The sequence below is a fragment of the Argiope bruennichi genome, chromosome 9, assembly GCF_947563725.1.
Source record: "Argiope bruennichi chromosome 9, qqArgBrue1.1, whole genome shotgun sequence".
Lineage (NCBI taxonomy): Eukaryota > Metazoa > Arthropoda > Arachnida > Araneae > Araneidae > Argiope > Argiope bruennichi.
Window position 1 is genome coordinate 876,364 of NC_079159.1, and position 16,733 is coordinate 893,096.

Sequence of the window (16,733 nt, forward strand, 5' to 3'; positions counted from 1 at the left end):
TTTGAATTGCATTGAAACTAATGATACGAAAATGGCTACAATTTCATTTAAAGCGACTCGTCGAGCTCCAATTAAGACGGTATTTATTTTACCCACTGCTGACAACAAGCCTATCAATTACGGCTGCCGAGGTTTGCTTTGTGCAGGTGACATCACGACGATTAAGCAGCTCCGAAGAATTAATTCTTTTCTCATGACATTAGGAAAACAATCTTCGCCATTCCCGTGGTAAGAGCACGAACAATAAACTGAAAAAGCAATCATGCATTCTGGAAGGTACGGAATTTGGCGATGAAACGCTCGCTGCCGATTGGCGCCTTTGCCCCCTTCTCCTCCGCTGCCTCCTCTTTCCCGTTACTACGGCTGTTGACCCCGGAATGAGCTTTGAAAGAGAAAACCAAAATGGCGGAAGGAATCACGTGACAACGGAACTCTATCTAATTCAAGTTCAGGGACAGCGGCTCGTCAACAGGTAGTTCGCTCACGACATCGGAAGGAACGTACAGCATCTTCTCGCTCTCCTTCCTCCGTTCCCTCATCTGCTGCATCATCTTCGAAGGCCAAGGTCTCTTCTCTCTCTCTCTCTCTCTGCGGCAGACGATCATTCTCGTAATCGGAACAGATCTCGTTTTTTCTTTAGTCTGTGGAGAGAGCAGTTCTATTTTTAAAAGGGATTACGAAGAATAGATATCGTAATAAAGATCGGACTGTTCTCTTCTCTTGAATTGTTTGGAGAAAAAATTCTCGACGAGATGCGCGGTTGTAAGAATAATCTGAGGATATCCCTTAGTGCTGCAGTTATCATTGCCTGCCTTCAAAGTGCTTTGGCAAGTGGTAAGTCATTATCATTATATTTTTTTCCTCTCTTATAAATTAAATGTAAAAGTTACATATTGTGTATTTAAATGACTCGTTTAGAGTGATTTATTCTTAAAAATTTAAGCAGTTATGCATAAAAGTATTGATTAAATATCGCAATGAAATGAGCCATGAATTAAGAGAAATACGATTTAGATGTTTCGAATTTGATCCTATGATTTCCTAAAAAAATCCTGAAGGCCGGATTAAATCAATATTTTAAAATTTTTAAATGTATTAAAATAATTTGTGAATAGAAATTTTATTGTAATACTGTTTATACAAATTGCTTTTATTTCATCAAATAATGCTTTATGCTAAAAAAAAAACTGATAAAATTTTATTAAAAAATGTGTGTGTTTTTTTTTAAATATGATATATGCATTCCATAATTTGTATTCCCGCTTGAAGTTCAGAAACATTGAACACACATTGCAATAGTATTCAAAAAAATGTCATTAGACGGAAAAATCAATTAAAATTTTAAAACTTTAATTGCATAATATTTTAGAATCACATTTTTGCTATTTATTAAAAACTCTTTTGCAAAACAGTAGTCTGATGCAGTATATCTAAAAGTGGCTACTGTTTCATACAAAAAAAAAAATTCCAGTCCGTAAGAAAATAATTTAAAATTTACTTATAGAAATTATTGTTAAATTCAAATATAGTTCTCAAATAAGTTTCGATAAAATCTCTGCCTGCTGACTTTCAGTTATCTTATTAATAGAAATCAGGAAGTGGTAACTTTTTTTTTTCCTTATTTCTCAAATTTTTCTTATTATTTTTTTTTCCTTTTGAAATATTTAATTTTTTTTTTTAATTTTTTATTTGTGTTCAAATAATTAGAAGTGCCTGGCAGTTTTAAAGCTTCTAAAAATTTGAAGCATTTCAATATATTTTTCAAAGAAGAAGTCTGATATATTTTTTTCTAGCATAGACAAATAATATAATTCGTAATAATTCCGTTTTAATGGAAAGAAATCTAATGAAAACATATGATATCGAACTTTCCTTTTAAATTTAGAACAAATACGTTAATTTTGAATTGAATATTCTCCTTCAGCTGACGGCATTCTTAAATGAATCGTAGATTTTATTTATGAAATATATCTATGTGCAAAAAGTAATCCTGAAATATCTTAAGCTCCAAATTGTTTTCTGAAAGCTTTAAAGGTCATTTATCAGAACAGATGAATATAGAACTTGAAAAATTTAGATTCCATAATATACCATCTTTGAAGATGTTTGCATTGAGCACATTTCTAAATAAATAATGGCACCGTTCTAAAATTGAGTTTTCATTTAATAAGAAAAGAACGTGGTTAATTTCATAGCATTTTAGCATCCAATTTTTCACATGTAAACCACAAATATGAAAATTTTGAAAAAAATTTCCACGAGATTTTTTTCCTAATAAATTCGAAAAAAGATTATTATCAATCTTTTAGTTATAATTGCGATTTTTAATTTGTTTATTATATCTAAATAAGAAGAAAACACTGAATACGATTAACACAAAATGACTCCGTACAGTGATTCGAATTCAGTTAAAAGTTTATTTAAAAAAAAAAAAAAGATAAAATGACAATCCATTGATTATAATCATTAAAGAACATGATTCACGAATCGAAATTCAACAACTGATGTAGTATTTCCATTCATTCAACCCAATGAATGAAAATTCCATTGAAATAAAATAAAAATGAGAAAATTCGCAGCTAAAAGCCAATTGCTGTCCCGAAAGCGAAACTACCCCAAAGGGAGAATGATTTTCCTGCACTCCATCCACCCATTTCCGGAATTCGCAGGAAGTGTTTAAACGGAAAGTTTAGTACACAATAGAAGCGGTTTCCATGACTACGTGTCACTCATGGATATTTGAATTATCCGTATCTGGGTGTATTGTTTACGTTTTTCGGTTTCGCTGTCATAAAGCTTATGAATCGTTGCACTTGGCGATGCTTTATATATCAATAGCGAATTTTCGAGGAATGGGTCGTAAAGGGTTATTTGACCGATGACTTATGCAATTTTTCGAAAAGTAAACATATTTACTAACTAATGCGAAAAAGATATTCAAGAATATTTGTATCCCTCGAATCTAAATCAGCAACAGCATGTCATGAAATTTAATTGCATTTTCGCTAGCAAAACGAGAAAGGGAAAAATGAAATAAATAATTGTTCTTTCACAAAGATTTAATTACTCAGCATATATGCAGAACATCTTTCTTTATTTTTTAATCTTCAGTCTTTTTATGAAATTTATTCAGACTCCATTCAATATTTACGGAGTGAAGGCATGTGACACATTAAATATATAGCGTCATCATTATATCACATCACCACTGGTACTGCAACATGGATAATATGGACCAATGAGGTTTAACGACATGCAGGATTGCGCTTCTTACGCGACTCCATTCTACTTAATGCGCTTTTTAATCTGCTGTCGAATCATCCCTTTTATGAAATGCAATAAAAATGGCAAAAAGAAGCATTCTGCGTACGAAAGCTTATACTTTTGGTAACCCTTCCGATTCTAACATTTTTTAGAATTCATAAGGTGTAGGGCGGTTGTGGAATTTACAAAGTAGTTAATTAAAGGACTGAAGAGAAATTATTCAAGTTATGATGAATTTAGGAGCAGAGAAACGGTTGAATTCAAGAGGTATTTACTTTCATAATGTCTACAGCAAAGCGAGTTTGAAATATATTATTAGTAGTAATTTTATATTACCAATCCCTTCCTTGATGATCGTATATAAAATTATTTTGAAAAATGAAAGTCATTATTTAGTAAAATAATGTTTACTTAAATCTGTTTATAACGAAATACGAATTTTATAAACAATGTTTACATCAAAATTATTAAGAATGGAAATTAAAAAAAAAAAAAGATAACCTAGAGAACTGTTTGAAATCTGCAGTTTTAATAAAAAACATTTCTGTCATTGAGAAACGAAAATAGTTGCTTTGATCTAAAAAAAATGACTGCTAATTATTAAAAAGTATATTCTGAGATAAGAAGCCTTTTAATTCACTTTGCGTAAATATTCAGAAAAATAAAAACATTTACCAGTGTGTTTCAGAGGATTCAATCCATTTTCATTTCTGTTTTACAATGTTTAATCCATTTAATCTTGCTATTTTCTAAAATATAAATGTCTTCGACTGGAAATTTTAAAAGAAAATATAAATTGCGCTTTTATTTTTCACAAAATAGTTCATACACTTCAGAAACGTTTTCTGAAAATACATTTTCTTGGGTATAAAAAAATTCTGATTTTCTTCCTAAACTTTTCATTTTTAATAACATGCCATATTAATAGAAATAGATTAAGGAAGCCCTAAGAGGATAAAATATTCAAAAGGCTTTTGGATTAAATTTTTGAAAGTTTTAACCAAGTATCCCAACACATATTTCCTAAAATATAAAAATGATTTTCATGCTTGTATGCATGATCTTTTTTTCATTCTTTAAATTCAAAAAATGTAACTTTTTAGAGATGAAATTTTACATTAAATTATTATTTCATATATGTTTCTCTTTCTTCACCTTTCTGAAAGTTCGCTATTCTCCTATTATTTCTGAGTACAATTTAGAGAAAATCTAATTTTTTTCATAATAATGCTATGAAAAATGAGAACTGGACTGAATATTGATTTAATTAATATCATTTATTTTCTTGAGATTTAAGACGACATTTCTCTGCCCAGAAGAAGGCGCCTATTGCGATTCACGCTGTCCTCGCGAATCCATCGCGCATCTACCAGTAGAAAAAAGGACGTGACGTAAAAGTATAGCATAAGAATATGTGTCATTAGATTGAAGTGGAGGAGTTCCTTGTGCCTGATATGCTCGTGAATTCATTCCATGACTCCTTCAATTAATCAATTTCCGAAGGAAAATTATAATTTTCCTAAACGCACTTTATCATCTGAGGAATCATTTTACTGAACTGAGTCAGAAGTTTTCAATTATTTTACGAAAATTCTTCAGATTCAGAATTATTTTAAATCAAATATTTAAGGCACTCACAAAAAAATGTTAACTTAAAATGAACTTCCGCATCAAACCTTTCAGTGCAATATTTTAAAATCTGTTAAATAACTGAAAGACCTGCTTAGAGAGAATTAAAATATCACAAGAAAAAGTATAGTATATAATTTTTTTTGAGAGTATATAAAATTTTATTGAGATTGAAATAAAATTTTTATTTTACTCACTTGAGAAAAATATTTGCTTGATTTAGATAAACTTCATCGAAAATAACATTTTCAGATATTTCTAAGTATGAAAAATAAATAATAATAATAATAATAATAATAAAATAACTCTGGTTAAGAACAATGGATCATTTAAGAATTGCCATACATTTGAATAGAAAGTAAGAATCTTTATTTATAGTTTCAAGAAGCGACATTTTGATTCATCTAAACCTTCTAACTTTTTTTATAATTAAATTTCAATATTAACATTGAACAGGTGGTTCGTTTATGTTGTATAATCTTTCGAAAACAATTCATTTTCCAAACGCAAAATTGGTATTAAAAATGGAATATGAATAAAAATGAGCTGTTGAAAACTTGAAATGCTTAATTCATAGGAAATGCATTCTAACACAAATCACAAAGATGCAATCAAGTGAAAAGAAGCAGGTGACTTCTAAGGTAAAGAATGTTTCTTACAGATCAGCAATGGAGCGATATGACTAATATAATGATGCGAGAATGCTTGGCTTTATTTTCTTAAATAATAAACTTTGCATTCATCTGAAATGTATCGAAGATGCAAAAAATACAACAATCTACTGTGGTTTGATAAAAAGAACATGGATTTCTCCGATTTTTAAACATTATCATAAGGACATTTGCTCTTCAAATGAAAAGTCGAATGAGAATACGAAATTTGGACTGCAACTTCCACTAGAAGTCTAATGGGTATATTGAAAAAAAAATCGAAAGTTAGAATTATTTGAAATTCTACAATATCAGTTATTTTTTAGATAAATTAGCAAAAATCAACGCGTGCCATTGCAAATATCTTTTACATTTACACCATACAAGTATTAGTGGAAGTTATATCTATTAAGAGCTCCACCCAAAACTGAAAAAAAAAAAAAGGCGATTACAAAAAGAATATATTAATGAATTTTCAACACCTTTTACAGATTGCGTTTCCACCGCTGATAAGTTCAAACTGATACCTAAAGTATTAGATACTCTTTCATTTCTCATAACTGAGTCAATGTAAATGTGATATGTAACAGAATATCTGAAAGCAATTAAAGTTTGACACTGAAATAAATCTATGTTAGAAATTTAAAACCAATCATTCTGGGAGAAAAAAAATTGAGTTCATTGATTGAAAAAAAAAAAAAAAAACGGCTAAGAGCCTGCAGTCTTGTCCCAATGACTACCTCACCTCCTAAATACCAGTTCTGACTTCTTTTTCTTTTCTTTTTTTTAACGCTCTTAATGATTTGATTTTTCCCCCTCCTAAATCAATTCCTACTGGATTTTTTTAAAAAAGGGAGAGAAAATAACACAGCTTGCTTGCTTGCTGTGTCATCTTGTCAAATCTTGAAGGGTAAAAAAAAAAAAAAAAAATGAACCCGCTTCTTACCGGCTTCCGAGTGCAGCGGGTTCACGTCTCGGTGAGTGCGCGGATCTCATGTAAGCTTTCCTGTGAGACAACTGCGGCTCATCCGTATGTCATCTCCCGCCTAATGGTTCTTATCCGAAGTCGTGAGAGCGGGATGTGGCATTGAAGTTTCATCTTAACGGGGATTCCTCTAGTATTACGCGAAACTCAAGCGATAATATTTAACCCTTATGCAGTATACATCTCGAATCTTATACATTCACACCATTTTTAAAAGAAGATGAGCGATATAAAATGGCACAATAGTGATGTTACACGAGACAAGAGAGGATCCGCTTAAGTGAACTGTTTGCATGAATATCCAGAGGAATGTTATATCCACGAAATTTGGCACGAAAACTTTCGCAATGGGGAAGCAATGCATGCATCTCGAAGCTCGACTTTTAAAATTAAATCTGAGAAGTTCTTTCAAATATACCTGCGTTGTTTTATGTGTTTTCCTGAATATAATTATCCATACTGTCTTTTGTGATGATTGTAGGAGGAAAATATTTTTAAAATCTAACATTATTCACTAAATTTCACAAAATTTCTAAAACGTATTTTTTTTCTCGAAATAATTAAAGAACTAAATTACAATACAAATGAATGCCGCCGACATTCTAATTTCTTCGCCTTTTTTGCTTTAAAAAGTTTCCAAGTAATTACTGGAATATTCCTTCCTAATTTAAAATAAAGAACAGTCGAAGTAATCTTTTTAAATTGATTCTTAACTTATCGCCTTCTTGATGAGTATGGAATGTTTTTTTTCCTCACAGATTTGCTTTAAAAAAATGTTCGGAAATATCTTTAAACAGAACTATTGTTCTTAGTACGACAGTTGTATTTCCGCTCTTGAACTTAGTAAGAAGTCAAATAAAAAATAGTATCCCAAGAATCGTACGATGGTCAACGTCTTGCGGGTGCTGTTAGTGTATTATTTGTATCTGTCTTCAGGCATTCATATCATTTTTTAAAAGAAAAGACCTTCCTTTAGAGTATATTGGCACAAAGATTGATATTCCGCTTCAGATATAATTTTTTTTTTTTTTTTTTTTGAAATTGCCGAAATTGGAATTCATTTACAGCCGATACAGTTTTCGTGACTTTATTTTACCCTGAAAATTGTTTTGTCCCCCAAAAACTATTATACGAATAAGACATACTAATTATTTGCAAATGAAAGGGCATTCTATTCAAAATAGTTATTTAACAAACTGTAATACAATCATATATAAAGAATACAAAATTCGATAATCATAAGAAGAACTTGGTTTTAAGTTTCATGAATCTCCGCATTTTATATCCCGCTCCAAAATATTTTAGGAAGCATATTTACTATTCTTCTGCGAATACCATTTCTCGAAAATAGAACGAGCTGGACAGATAAAACTAGTGTAAGGTCTTTAAGCCAAAATTTAAAAAAATCACCAAAATATCCTTAATTGAGAAGTTTGTTTGTTTATCCGCAGCGCAATAACTCTAAAATCCAGCCAACTAGATAGATAAAATTTATCATATAGTTTTAGGACAATATTTGTAGCACTGTATCAAATTTTAGACTTGATGCATCGAAACGTTGATTATTTGTAATGTGATGATTGGAAAGTGCTACAAATGAGAAAAATGAAATTTGAAAATTGCTCTTTAAACTGTCAAATGGTAGCAAATTTTAAGTCTATTTTAACAGAGACAAGGGTTCAAAATGCGTGCTGTATTTTCTTCGACTTTCCATACCAGATGCTGTCTGGAGTCTTTCCAGACTTAGTTGTGTTGGAAAGATTTCTCCATACCATACATTCCATCGGGAACTCTGTTGCAATTACGGGTCACCAAGGCTGTACAAGGTCGAGCAATAATAGGAAATCTTTTGTGATCCGTCCCAGTCCGTTTTTGTGAATTGGTATATTGCACTTCTTCAAGCGCCCATCACATATTCGCCAACGCAGATCTCGGAGCGCTACGGCACGACTGGTTTCACTTACCGGTAGTGTTTGAATGCTGTGATCGTCTATTCTATTTAGACATGGAAAGGAAAGGATATAAAGGAAACTTGGACAACCATGATAGCTTTTGATTACTTTACTTTTTAAACCACCGACGATTAATATATTCTTTCGAAAAAATAAGTTCAGAATTAAATCGTAAATTAACGCCGAATGATGTTTGCAAATGATTATATCGTTATAATCTGCAATAAAATGTACCAACAGAAATGAAAGTTTTTTTTTCCGTTTCAAGTTTCACGAAATTTGAGAAGGAGAAATTTAGCAATTTTAAATGCCACATCAATACTATGATTACTGGGTCTTTGATTGAATACATTATCTAGCTTCCGATATGCTTTTCGAAGTTTTTTTGCACGCTTATTTAACGCTTAGTTAATTTTTATATTGGCATTGTTCTTAGATATTGCTTTTTTACTTTTAAGTTTTTTTTTTTTTTAAATTTAAGAATTTATATTAGACACAATTTCTACGACCTAAGATTTTCTTTTCTTTTTAAATCTTAAGTAACACTCAGAAAAATTTCAGTTAAAAACAGAAATTTTGTTTTAGAGTTTAGTTTATTGTTGAGTTGAATTGAGTTTTATGTTCTAAAACGGAAGGAAATTGATTCCATTCCATTAAGAATTTTTAACTTTGATCGGAGGACTTTCATAAATTCTTCCATTTCATGCCCGTTTTTTTTTTTTAAATTATATCTTTTGCTATACTGGCATTCGAAATGTAATGATTTTACCTTTTGTTTCTTTGAAAAAATTCATTTCTCTGGCATTTTATTTCTCATCTATGTCTGAGAACAAATTTTGGCAATGAGAGATCGTCTTTTGTAGATTGAAGCAACCGTCTTCAAAATACCTCAGCATCACAATATATCATTTTAAACAATGCCATTCATCATTAAAAACTTCTGCCATCTTTTCTTTCTTAAATTGTTTTATCACAGACCTCACACGGACAAAAAGCATTTTCTCTTTTCCAGATCAGAAAGAAAAGAAAAAAAATCAATTTTAAATTCACTCTCTTTTTCTCGGACTATTACTTTCACGTGTGAAAACTGAGACTCGAATTCGAACTCTATAAATCATCAGTGCCGATAAGATGAAGGCGTCAGAGCTCGTCGAATACACATTAACGTTTAATAACGACTTTCTATTGAATTAAGAAGGATTAGTTGTGAATGAGACTTGGAAAAGGCTACGTGCGAGCCGTCAGGGATCTCCATTCATTAACAACTACCCGATCAATAACAAATTTTAATCTCAGGGATTTGGCCTTCCGAACAATGTTAGACGACTTTTTGAGGCGATCACTGCAGATCAAAGCGGTCAACGACTCTCAATTAATTAAAGAGTCTATTCTCCAAGAGTTATGTTTCTAGCACATAAGATATTCCGCTAGCTATTTTTTTTATGTTGCTGTTGTTTTTAAATTCGCTTCTGGCAGTTCAAAGAATGAAAATGAATCCTTCTTTATAACATAATGTGATGTAAATAACTTTAAATTAATAAATACTAATCATTGTGCATCAATCGAATTTTCATGAATTGTTTAGTAAATATGTATAATATATGTGACAAAAATCTAAAATGCAGTTTTCAAAAATTTACAAAATGAATTTAAAGTACATGTAATGTTATATTTATGACGGTTCTAAATGAAAGTGCATTCATAATTTTTTCGAAAAAATCCAATCATTAATGATGCTTTACTTAATAAGAGAGTCATTCACCCGACGGCATATAAAAATAATGAGCCAACTGATCATGCGGTCCAAATACCTCTCCCCTTTAGTAAGATGCTTAATAAATGTGAAAATTAAATCGGCACGGCGCATATCATAGAACCGAATTCATTGATTTATATTCACTGATTAGTTTGCAGCCTCTTCCTCCTGTTTCCTACTTAAATAATTTTTCTGAAAATGCTGGTAAAAGAAGGGATTTTGCAATCCAAATAGTAAATAAAAATTGTTCAATTAAAAATATTTTTTAATATATAGTTTTTACCATTAAAACGTTTACGAACTTTAATGGTAGGCACGCAAATAAAAGCAAATTCCTTTGCTTCATGAACCTGGGGAAATACAAAAGAAGGAAAGAAATGCATAGAGTTGAAAGAAATTGAAGAGAAATTTGTGTTGATTAGTTAGGCAAAAGAAAAGAATGCCTCAAACAAAATAGATGGATCGGCGAAAATCTTTAATGGAATACAAACCTGCAAAGCCAGTTGCATAAAATAAAATTACAACTGGTATCAACAATAAACTTTTCGAGTTCTTAAATGTTAACACTCAAAATAGCTTAATGTCCGGAGCGATGCGATATTATTAATTCATATAGCTAGATTGATGCAAAATTGTAAAATTTGTATTCCATTAAATAATAATTGTACATTTTGTACGGTTATATACTTTTTTACTTTTACGTGTGAGGAGAATACAAAGAATTGAAAAATTCAGGCTAGATGAATCTCCAAATTTCAGAACCTTTCTGATTCTGAAAAACATATTTTTATCATTTTATCTTCCTACCATCTCTGAACAGAATGCTTTGAGCTACATGCAGGAAATTTCGCGAATGGTCTCGGCGCGAAATGTGTCAATTTTTATGAAAGTTTGAGCGAAATATGTTCAGATAGAGTCTGTCTGTCCAATTGTCCGAATATAAATTAACGCGATAACTACAAAAGGAAGAGGGCTAGATGGGTAACATTTGATGCACAGATTTAACGTACAAAATATAGATGCTTATCAAGTTTGCAATCAAATCTTTCAAGGGTTGGCGGTCTGTCGGGCGGTACTTTCACAGGCATGCAAGTGCGATAACTCAGAAACACAACGCCTTAAGTATATTAAATTTTGCATGAGAAATGAGACTACAAATATAGTTCTCTGTCAAATTTTTGTTTCGATCGCTTAGAAAAAGTGAATCTAAAATACAAATTCGATTTTCAGTTCTATTAGCTGTATGTCAATGATTAAACATTTAAAAAGTCGCCAATTATCACATGATAGATTTAGTAAAAATGCCAAATTCACTCCAAGGAGCTAATATTTCGTAACTAATGCTCATCAGTGTTATGTAAAATATTCGCGGCTTTACCTAAGGTCTTCAATTTTATGATTTGTAGGGGAATAACACCTTTATTCGAGTGTACGTGAGAAAGACTTGTGGAGGTTTTCATTAGTGGTAAAGATTCCTTTAAATCAGGTTCTTTCCCCAAGTTTCCAAACCATATTTTATAACAAAAAAATTCCTCCTGAAAATTTTTTACAAACGACCTTCCAGAGTACTCTGCAAATACTAAAAAAAAAATACCACTAAATAAAATTAGGAGTGAATAAGTTTAGAATAAAAATGTTAAAACGTGGTTTTAAATTATCAGAATATTTAATAAAAAGAAATTTTTCATTACATGCTCCTCGAATCAAGTAATTGTTAGCACTATAATGGCAGCAATAAAATCCTGCCACCGAAACAAGCCGTCATTTTTAGTTAGTCACAGATTGAGTCAACATTAAGCAGAAACTCCGTAACTAATGTGTCCTAACGCTTCTTTTTTTTTTTTTTTTATCATCGATTATTGAATATTTCACTATTTGACCCGTGCTGTTGAAACTCGTTATTGCTGCAATCAGGTTCAATGTCTCATTCTTCTGATGGAATTACAATCGAGGTTTGTGGTTTTCACTGTATATTAATTGACCTTTCTCTTACTCACTTGGGACTTATCCCAACCGAGCCTCAATTCCCACGAAAGCCCGTGAACCTTTCCCGCCGTCTGCCATCGAATCCTTTCTGTCAGCGAGGCTCGGCATCCAGACCGAAACATCGTTTCATTGTCGTTCGAAACAATTCAGAAACTTTCCGCAGTTAGGGTAAAAAAGAAAAAGAAAAAAAAGAATCGAGCGAAATTTCTTCCGAGACGTGGACCACCCGAAACGTTTCATTAGTTTTCGTTTCAATTAGCGCGTAAAGCGTCTGGCATCACAGATTTTTTTTCTCCTCGTCATAAAACGTAGTAACATGGTAACACCTACAGAAAAAGATCTTTTTTTTACATTAGTCACGCTTCGTAAGATCCAGATCTTCTTCCTCATAGACAAGAAATCTTCGTAGAAATATTACAAGTTAGAAATTATTTTGTGGAAAAAATGAAATTTCAGACAGGCGTGATGGATTCCTAAGATTTATGATTTGCATAGACCGATTGTGATCTGAATTTCCTTGGGGTACCTCCATGAAGCAACATTGTTTAGCAAATCAAAAACTGCTCGCATTTCCTCCATTTGGGTCCGTGCAATGGCTGGCGGTGTTGCAACCTCACGCGGGTTTGTGGGCGAATGTGATGGGTAGATTCAAAGCAAGCTTGATAATCGCAGAAGTCATTTTTCCCAAATCTCATGAATGAAGAATGCAGACTGATGTTCCGAAGAAGAAGAAAAAAGACAAACCTGAAGGATCAACGGAACATGAAAGACGACTAAGCTGGTGAACACGGCTATTATCGAGGAATTCTGAGGTTAGACAGATGCTACTTTACATTTAGCGTAATAGCTTGAGACTAATCTGATTTGAACCAACTGAAATGATCCGTATTATCAAAAGAGCAACAAGAATCGAGCAAGCTTATGCTAACGCGGTTTTATTAAGCTTTGATTCTTTTATTCAACGAAAAGTTTGGGTCAAAAGTTAAAATGGATTTTTTTTTTTTTTTTTTTTTTTTTTTTGCTATTTTTATACAAATTGTTCTTATTCAGACCATTTTTCAACTAAAACATGTTAGGGTATATAGAAAATTTTTCGAAAACAGAACAGCGTAGTAAATTATTGTAAGGAAAGAAGCATATTTTGACTCTGAGCTCAAGTCAATTTCAAGTAGATTTTAAAAATTAAAAGTAAGAAAAAAGATATTATTTTTGCCTTTTTATTTAATGGGAATATCTTTCAGTTGTACTAATTGTATTAATACGATTGAATGTAACATAACTGAAGCTATTCTGCCTGAATACTGTCAAATAATAAGGATTGCCAAAAAAATTACATAATCTACGTGTTGCAGATATATATTACAAAATTTCATGTCTGCATTTAAAGAGCCTCGAGACAGCTTTGGAAAATGAAGTATGTCCAAATTATACATAAAACAAAGTTGAACCTTTTTTGCTTTTATCTAAATCCTTGAAATATAATAGAACACTTCTTTCGGACACTTTAGGAGAATTCTGCACTTTTTATGCAAATTTAAACAAGAAAACTTCTTAGGTTTTCTATGAATAAACGTCACGTTTTGAAAGATTGGACATAACGGAAACGTGCACTTAAAACGTATTAAAAAAAACATGCCACTTTTCTTTAAATAAAAACATTCTATCGTGTTTTACAAAGAAATGGTAGCGTGATGGATGCCATTTTCGTTTGTTGTTGCACCATTTAATGGCGGCCGAACACTTCCCGAAGCCTCGAGTTATCGGTGGTGAAAGGAATTTATTTGGTGAAGATTACCTCAAAAGTGGATGAGGAGCTCATCTCCAGCTCTTCGGGGAAGGGGGAGCAGCCGACTCTCGGTTCAGCGACTCTGCATGACTTCTCACAAAAGTTGTCTGCTAGTTTCTCACCGCAGAAGGCGTTCTGTTCTGAAGTTCCTCCTCAGTCTTTCTGGTGCAAGCGAAAGAGGGTGGAGGGGTTGTGAGAGTGATATTCACATGTGCCCTTAGTTCAGACGGCTCTTTATGTATATGTATATTTTTTATTGATTCAATTTGCATAACAGTTCAATAGAAACTTTGTTTAAAGACCGATTGCCTTCTCCCTCCCCACCAAAAAAATTGCCAGGTATTTATAGATACTTAAAATTGTATGGCTCAAATTCTAGAACTCACCAAAAGGTGTTTTTTTCCCAGCCATAAATGAACTAAGATTATATTTCGGGTTCAGTTGTTCCAATCAGTTTGATATTTATCTTAGGGAGCTATATTTCATCTAATCAGGAAATATTCGTCATTTTTCATCCTATTAGATAGATGAAAAAGGACGTGATTTATATGCCTAAATCCACCAGATTCAGAACAAGAGAAATTCAATGTCTATTATAAAAGTGGATAAATTCATATTGGGTCAATCATCTTAAATATCTCTGAGCAGATTCTGTGCAGCAATGAATTATTCTAAAGTGATTAAATTTTAGGCACAGAATTATAGGGATGAGAATGTTTTGCTTGAAAACCTACGGACCCTCATTTTGCTTTCATCAAATATACATTTCATCTGTATACAGTTAAAACTAACTCAGCCGGAAAAAATATTAATTATATTAATGAAATTAAATGAATTAATTATTAATGAAATTATATGAATGAATAATTAAAAATATTAATGATGTTTTAAAATGCTCACCTTATATCAGGAAATATTATGCTGATCAATATATCATTAGTATGGCAGTAACAATATTAAGGCTTACATTTCTTTTTCTGTTACAGAGAGCAAGAACATATAAAAAACAAGAATATGTTAACCCATTTTTCTTTTTCTTTTGATTTGATCCCTTTTAGTTGTATGTCGCCGATTTGTAAAATATGTATTATAATTTATTCTCAAACGTATGAACGATATGCTATCTATTGCAACGTTTGGATAATACATAGACTTTTACTCGCAGTAACAAATCTATGTTTAAGAAATAAAAATTAATTGATTTATTGAATAATTACAGCCTGTTGTATTAAATTCGTAATGAATGATGCATCTGGCTTGTCAAAATTATATTCTGGATTTCCTATTATTGCACAGAATCGTGACATCTGGTGCACCTCATTTTTGTTAAGTTTAATTAGATTTGATTAAAACTATTAATTAGATTTTTAAATTATGCGAAGAAAAATTTGGATCGGCAAGAAAGTTTGAACATTGCTCAAATAACGAGAACAATATCTGAGTCGGTACCTCTATCTCCAAAGTTTCGCATCACATTAATGAGAAAACTTTACTTGGCAGATGTTCAACACTATCAGATGTCATTCTGCAGTTCTTCCACACAGCCACTCCAAACCTTTGTCATTGGATTCAAACGTTTCATTCAGATTTCATCCATCTATTGTTTCTAAAATTAAAAATAAATAAATAAAGGAAGTAAAAAAAAATAACTTAAAAGCTCCCAACCTTTGACAGTTTTGAAATGTATTAAAAGTTGAAAAAAAAATAATTATTGCTATATAATAATAAATGCTATATAATCATTGCAATAAAATTTTCTCCTTAAAAATCATTTGGGCTGAATTTCCTGAACCCTGTATAGCAGTGCTATTTTCCTTCTAATGGCATTTAAATGTATTTCCGTTAATTAATTATTATAAAATGCAAAAAAAATAAATTCCGATTCCATGAAGTTCATATTATATAATCATTAATTTTATAAAAAGATTAATATTTTTCAGCATACAACGCATTTTTGTGATCCTTCTTTCTCTGTGTGTGCATCCACTATAACAAAATTCGGTAGAATATGACAGAATGGAACATTCTTTTTTAAAAAGCATGCTCATCGAACAATGACAATAATTTCTTTGACAATTCTTTTTTTTTTTTTTATGTATCCTATAAATAAATTTATTTAAAAGCTTCCATGAAAAACCTGACAAATTTGACACTTGTTTCTAACACATTTTCCTTCCTTTTCTTACGTTTTCGGATTCTGTTTTATTAATTTATTTTTGTTTTTCCCTGGCCTGGGTAAAACTGTTGGAGCATGATCTAATCATTTTCCAGGGGTATGGCTGAAATGATGCATATTGACAGCCAGCCATGCAATACCAGTTTTTATTTAGTGAAACAGAGTTAAACCAATGCGAGCTGAATACTGTGAGATAATAACTATAATAGCTATGAAATAGTTCAGTTGAATTCTTATGATAATCTGTTATTATTATTTTCTATTTCGGTAAATAATACTGATTTGAGGATTATATTCAACGTCTACACAATTCACAGAAGTTCTCATTTCCCCAAATCAGATTTAGTTTATGAAACATATAGACTAATCGTGAAACAATACGGAAAGAAACCTATTTCCACTATTAACAAAATATGAATGCCATTTCTTGAATTAACTTTCTACGAAACTGCAGAATTCAATGATTCTTCATTTCTGGACATTGCTACTGATTGGAGAAAATGGCATTACAATTCCAATGCAAAAAAAAAAAGAAAGAAAGTGGCTCAG

At 31.4% G+C, this 16,733-nt stretch overlaps 1 protein-coding gene across 1 annotated transcript in view; it reads left to right on the top strand.

Moving 5' to 3' along the window:
• Nucleotides 1–486: 486 nt before the first annotated feature.
• The window catches only part of LOC129983909 (uncharacterized), a 64,602-nt gene continuing 48,355 nt past the window's right edge, over nt 487–16,733 (top strand). Inside the window, exon 1 of the mRNA XM_056093612.1 lies at nt 487–834. Within this exon, the coding sequence (XP_055949587.1) occupies nt 753–834 (82 nt within the window). The 5' untranslated portion in view covers nt 487–752. The remainder of the gene's footprint in view (nt 835–16,733) is intronic.